Genomic DNA, 7308 nt, shown 5'->3' on the forward strand with positions numbered 1-7308 from the left:
TAACCACACTAATTTCTTTTACACAAAAGTTGTCATAATTATCAAATAGTCTTTGAACATCAATAACAATATCCATTAATTTATAAAGGTAACGCAAGGCTTACTATTTCCTTTATAAATACTGAATAACGCCTAACCATGGAACACAACTAAGTAAAACATTTTCTGTGCTAAAAACTTATATAGTATGAACCATAATTACTAATACATAGTAAATAATAAAACATTTTACTGCTGATGCCATACATTTATTTATTTATAAAATATACAAAGACTTCTATACACTTTCATATACATTTCTTTATAAAACATACAAAAACTTTCATACAATTTCATACACATATACATACATAATACATAATATAGAAATAATATATCAAATTTCAATCATGGCTGATATTTTTTATAAATATGTTATCGTATTGTTTATAATGTTATATAATCGAATGGTAAATATCTATGTTCATTAGTAAGTCTACGTTTTTTATATTAAAGCTTTGTTGTCGTTGATTCTTTACGCGTTACTACATCATGAAAAAGTGTGCGTCTTATAGAGTCATACTTAATTATAATAGGTTCAGTATCATCACCTAATATAAAAAATCTGATTGTATTATAGCTGATTTTTTGACTGTTTTCAAAATTTAATGTTATCCCTTTAACCTTGCACACTTCACTAGTACTGCCGTCTGGTTTGCGAACGATGTAGGCATAAAATTTGGGACCACCTGTTACGAATGATGATATATAACTACCGGGTCCATAACATGGGAATGATTGGAACCTCATCGGGTTAGATGTTGCTGATCTTTTCCAACTTGACGTAATTTGGTCCATTTCTTCTATTTGCTGCCATTGTATCTAATTATTATTTTTTTTTTAAATAGAATTAATTTTAGGAAATACAAATTTTTAATTACAATGCATGAATAATATTATAGTTATGAATACCTTTTTAGATTTAGATGCGTAAAATAATTTATATGTTACTTTTTATTCAACTTTTCTTATATTATTTGTTTATTATTTTATGTTTTGATTTCGTTGCTTTTACTAGTTTCAAATATTATTTATGTAATACTTTATATTTATATTTATAATTTTTTTTTTCAAATTTAACTTTTTATTAAGAAACGTTCTCTTTGGAGATCGTTTGATACTTAATAACTTTACTTTTGCATAACTTTCGGGCTGTCGCGAAGGAACATCCCTACTTAATAATTTTGAAAAGAATTTATAAGCGGAAGGGGTGTCATATGAGTCCCTTTCGCGATAGCGCGACTTATGCATTGGTTTTAGCATGCATTCCAATGACATACAATTTTACATGCATAAAATATCAAAATAATATTTCAAAAAATATTTTTAATAATATATATATATATATATATATATATATATATATATATATATGTCTATATGTCTAACATATGGGGCTTTTGCCGACGTTTTCACCTCTAATATGGGACTTTTGCCGATTTCTGGGGCTTTTGCCGACGGTCAGCAAAAAGTACATTCAATGTATGGGACTTTCGCGGACAGTCGGCGAAAAGTTCGTATAGATGTGTCCTTTTCGCCGACAGTCGGCAATAAGGACGTAGGTATACGAATTTTTCGCCGACCGTCAGCGAAAGCCCCTTATCTTATACGACAACTTATATATCTACGTTTCTTCTCCTGGTCGTTGGAGAAAACACTGCATTGTTCATGAAATGTCAATGATTGCAATTTCTGTAAACATTTTGAAAAACTCAGGAGACATCGAGTTTGTTCAAAATGCGCAAAATGTTACAGCAGGAATTTCCGGAAACAAGAATAACAAAACCTCTACCATAGTATAAGCTATATTTTACAAGTTACAAGGAGTAGAAACAAGGAGCAGACTTTACGTGACAAAACCATGGATATAAATTGATGCATCGCTTGTTTAAACTTTTATAGTGTTTAATTACAAAACAAAGGATGGTCGTAAAACTTTTTCTACTTAGTGATAATTTCTGATTAAATTCATTGTTGTGTTCAATATTACATGCAGAACGGAATAATTGTTGGCTAAAAAAACAATATTCTTGGCTCGAGAAAATTTTTGGAATTGAGTTTGGAGACGAAAATTTTCTTGGGCTGTGTAGATAACTTTCTTCAATGTTAATTCTTGAATCAAGTTTTAGCGTCTAATTTGAGTTAAAAATTACTCGAAACAAGTTTTCATTTGGTACCGGGAAGTAAGATTACCACTTAACCAAAGAAAAAAATTTTTGTTACGAGTAAATTTTGTTTTTGATCTTATGCTGTCTTTCCATTCAAGACTCTAAATGCGAAAATACAGGCCAAGTTTTTACTTGTAAAAATATTTGTAATGGAATTAGACAGCTTAGTGCAGTGGTTACGTCTCTGCTCGATACTGAGAAGATCGTGGGTTCGAGTCCAACAAAAGTCGAAATTTTTCAAATAGCAGTGATGCTTAAAAGCAAATTTTTAGACTTATGAGAATCCTGTTAAGAAAAAATTCAATTTCTTGTTAAAGAATAATTTCACACCTAAGTTTCATGCGATAATTATAATAAGATAATTTTTGCTACAGTTTTATTGTCGCCAAACACATTCCCATTAAATTTCTTGAGTAAAAAAAATTTGATGATCAATAATTTTTTGCTCCTGTGCCTAGAACACGTTTCCAATCATAAATTCGATAATTATAGTCCCTAAATAGTTCAAATAATTCAATACCCCACGCGACAATGGAATTATAAACTTTTTCTTTTCACTTTTTCCTGTTATTTATTCAACTAATATTTAGTAATTCTATGTTATTCATAAAATTTTCTAGCATTTTCATTGAGTTACATATATGACTATTACAATGAGTTAGTTGCTTGTGTCGTGTGCAGTAGCACTCTTTACAATTCTTAAAATTTGATTTAAATTTACAATTTTTTAAAATTTTTCGTATTTTTCTATGTAAGGCTCGAATAGAACTCGAGTGACACTTACTGCGAATCTTGTATCAGTGACAACGAAAAATTTTGGAATGAGTTCTACGTTTAACATCAACTTTTAATAGAAGAGTAGATAGGTAAGGGGAGTTATGGATCAGTTGGGGCAAGATGGACATGATCTGTTGTACCGACGGATGGTAAGTTATCGATTTATGATAATGTACCGATTGAGGGTAACTTAATGACTATTGATAAGATGTCGGCTGTTGGCGTGTTTATCTAGGACCTTTTGACATCATTTTGACGCTAATTGTACTTATCTGGGGCCTTTTTGACATCATTTTAATGCTAATTAACGTTATTTGGCAGTCTTTTTACCGTCTGAGCTCACTTTTGAGCTTATCTAGGACCCTTTTGAGCTCGTGTCCACCATTTTGAGTTCGTATCAGCCATTTTGAGCTCGTGTTGTGATAGATGGTGCCTTGTGTATATTTTGAGCGGGAAATTTAGAAAACAAAATGACACCATGATGGCGCTCAAGGCTGATACCTTCTCAGTCTATCAGCCTTGAGCGTCATCACGGGGCCAATTTACTTTCTGACTAATGTTTGATATATTCAAACTAGGTGTAGTATGAGCACTTGCGAGAAGTTGTGCCATCTAGTGGTTTAGTTTCTTTCCCCTCTTTTTTGGCTACTGCATAGTAGATGACGTCATCCGACAAGTCTGAACTGGTTTTTTCCTTTGTTCTATTTCTAACTGCGTAGATGATGACGTCATCCGACAAGTCTGAACTTGTTTTCGGCATAGAGTGGGGATACTGAGCTGAGCGTTGAGCTCACGAGCTCGCAGCAGTCAGTCTACATCGAGAAACGTTCTAGTTAACAGCTTGTGCTAATGGATAAAAAATTCAGTGAAAGTGAAAGAATTTTTCTCTTACATAACCGGCCATACACCGATAATCTCGACGATATTATTGAATCGTTATTTGGTGACGTGCCTCCTGAGGATATTGGAAAATTTATCAATGATGTAATTGCGTTTGCTAAAAATCTAGAAATTATTGAAATTGCGCGAGAAGTATCGTGTCCAGGCTGTGCTGAAAATAGAAATTTAGCACAGAATCTATTTGAAATTAGTGAAAAAACGGAAAAACTACAATTACGTATACTTAGAAAAATATAAAAATGGGTCCTCAAGGTTCAAAGTATGTAAGAATTATTATTCTTTAATTAATTTAACTATAAATATTTAATTATTAACTTTTATAGACTTCATGTATGCATTGATGAGTGTAACCACGAGGCCCAAATCGAGTTCGAAGACATAAGCGAAGAAAGTGATATTTTCGACGACGACGACGAAGCTGCTGCTTTTCCAGATTCCTATTATTTTAGGAAAACGAATGAAGAAAGAAACAAAGAATTAGCAATTCGAACGAAAGATATCGAATTACAATTGTCTCATTGGAAAGAAATATTATTAAACTTCAAAGATCGCAAAGATTACGAACAAGCGTGTCATGAAATCACATTTATATTAACTTAAGTTCTTGTTTAAAGCTAACAAACCACAATAATAATGGACTTAATAATTGATTTTGTGGGTTTCGAGATGCCTGATGGCAGATTTGTGATAAAAGAACTTTGTGCTACTGATATTTATGATAAAGTGGGTACATATGGTCTTGCACGATGTGAACATTGGTTGTTTGAACCACCTTTGGATCAAGTTGATGTTGCTGTAATGCAGAAAAGTGTTGATCACCACAAGCATCACCATTCAATATCATGGCTAGCTGGTTTGCTACCATATGAATTATTGAAAGAAATTCTTGAAATTATGGTCAAACATGCACAATACTTTTACGTACAAGGTGAACAGAAGAAGAAATGGCTTGAAGATCTCATTGACGCTGCTGTACCAATTATTAATTTAGAAAAAATGGAATTTTTCTCACTCTATCAAAAGAATGATTTCTTGAAATATCAATGTCCATACTATGCATATCACTTGAAGAAATTAGATACTTCTTGTGCATTTCAAAATGTCCAAGAGTTCAAGAGATGGTTCTGGCATTTTTATGAAATTCAACCAACCTACGAAAAGTCAGTTCAGATCTTCAATCAATTGGGGAATCTACTTTGTATGGATGATCGAGACATCGCATGCTTTGATGATACATTTATCCTTGAAAATGCAGCCCAGCAGATTGATTTCGTTTGGCGCAAACTACCAGAAGAATTAAAAAATAATGAAAAATTGATTAGCTATCAAAGGTGTCGGGATCATTATATTTTCCATGATGATATCCCTGATAGCTTTGCATATCCATTCAAAAAAGATTGCTCTAACTGTATATTTTTAGGTTAAGAAAAAAACTATATTTTATGCAAGACTGAATGTATATTTGAGGTTGTGTAAGACTAAAATGCACATTTTAGGTAAAAAAAAATGTCTATAGTTTATTATGTATTTGAGGTTATGTTGAATGAAAAAAATATTTCAGGTTATGTAAGACTTAAATGTATACTTTAAGTTATAAATAATAAAAAACAATGTATATCAATACAAAAAAAGTTTATTCATTTATAAATGTAAGTTTTTTAATTAATACAGGTTCAATAATTATATTTAATTTATTAATTCTTTGTTTAAATCGATCTCGATCTCTTGCTGCTTGTTCCCATTTTCCTGTTCTTGCTTGCTCGTGTGCAAATCTCCATCCATACATGTAATGTATAGTAGGCGTTGGATTAAATTTAACAGTCTTCATATTAGTTTTCGTACGATGCTGCTTATAGGATTATACTCGACTATGCGATCATGTATAATGAGGCAATAAGCTGATGTCTGCGCAGGAAATTGATTTGTAGATTCAAATTCCAGACGAACATCCACTGGTCCAGATTTTATCGATTCGTTTTGTTTCGAGCAATCGATAACATACAGTGGTGCTTGTTCCAAAAATTTCTTCTTCGTCAACAGTGGCTCAGGTTCTTTGTTGTAGTATGAAATTTGGAAATTTATATACATATCATACAAGAGAGCATATTGATTGTTTGCAATGTTGAGGTTTAAATTCCCATAAGGATAACTCTGAGAGTTTAAAAATAATTTTATATCTCTGATGTTGCAGTGATCAAATACGCTGGCGTTTTTAGTTGCATCATTTTTTCTTGCTGTTTGAAATCCAAGTATCACAAAACGTGGTTTCTCGAGCTGCGTAGATGTTTTAACTGCCCAAATGTGCTTCGAAGTATTAGGTAATAGTGAATACTCGTACAGCTCCCAAGCTCGGAAACTGATTGATATAGCTGGATCACTTGTAATATAATTCAAAGCTTCAATTTTTCGTTTATCAGCCATAGTCACATATGGTACCATCAACTCGATTTTTTGCAGCATAATTTTAACAGCTTCAGCATGAGCTCCAGCAGCTGGTGTAGCCACAACGTAGGCATTCAAATCAGCATTTGATCTTATTAAAATTAATTCATGCTTTGCATTGATGACAACTTTATGGTAATCTTCAGCAAATCCAAGCAAAAGACTCAGTGGTATAGATACATCAAAGTAGCCATTGTCATTGTGTAATTTGTTAACAGCTTCATCCATAATCCAGCCTGAGTTCTCGAGTATATTTTGTTGAGCTGGACTCAGTGACGTGTATCCTTTCATGAGACTTGTGATGCCAACATTTTTGTTACGATCAATCTCAACACCATTGAGTTCGTAACGTTTTTCTTCAAACATATGACATACTGTCATGTTTACCATGTGAGTAGTTGCACTTACAGCTGTACCATCAGACTTTGTGAATTTTCCGTACACATGCAGTGTACTTTTACTTGGAAGTAGACATAAATCTTGATGTTGAACAGCAATTCTTATTTCATCGCTGTTGTTGAATGTTGATGAAGCATACGGGAGATGAGCATGTGCTTCATAGTGTGCAATCGACTCATCAAAAATGATTTGTCGTTGAATATTTAAGATTTCTGCCGTCATGGTCGTGTACACGTCAAACAACAAAAATAAATTTTTATTTTCTTAATTTTCCACGTAATTTTAGTCCTAGGCTCTGAAGAAACTGTGCGTTCTGATGTGTTAACACCTTGTGAGGTACTCGGTGACTGATGTTGCTCGACCATGTTGCTGTCGTTTTATACCCAGCACCACTTTTTGTCTCATACACGATACCCATTATTTTATAGACTTTATATGCAGTCTTATGGTTATCGTCTCACCTCTAAAATTAGCCAGTTTTCCGTCTTGATCAACAATTCTCAGTCTGAGATTTTGTATTGCTTGTACGGTGATCGGCAGATAAATGACGTGAGATGGCAATTCAACAATCTTATATCCTGCT

At 32.8% G+C, this 7308-nt stretch overlaps 1 protein-coding gene across 1 annotated transcript; it reads right to left on the reverse strand.

Moving 5' to 3' along the window:
- Window positions 1-5708: 5708 nt before the first annotated feature.
- LOC128668544 (uncharacterized) lies at window positions 5709-6947 on the reverse strand. Its single transcript, XM_053741704.1, has one exon. The coding sequence runs from the start codon at window positions 6945-6947 to the stop codon at window positions 5709-5711; it is 1239 nt and encodes a 412-aa protein (XP_053597679.1).
- Window positions 6948-7308: the final 361 nt, after the last annotated feature.

This window comes from Microplitis demolitor, chromosome 9 (assembly GCF_026212275.2).
Source record: "Microplitis demolitor isolate Queensland-Clemson2020A chromosome 9, iyMicDemo2.1a, whole genome shotgun sequence".
In the NCBI taxonomy this organism is placed as follows: domain Eukaryota; kingdom Metazoa; phylum Arthropoda; class Insecta; order Hymenoptera; family Braconidae; genus Microplitis; species Microplitis demolitor.

Excerpts from the sequence above, each read along its gene's own strand:
- LOC128668544 (XM_053741704.1), bottom strand. The coding sequence starts at position 6,947 with ATGACGGCAGAAATCTTAAATATTCAACGACAAATCATTTTTGATGAG.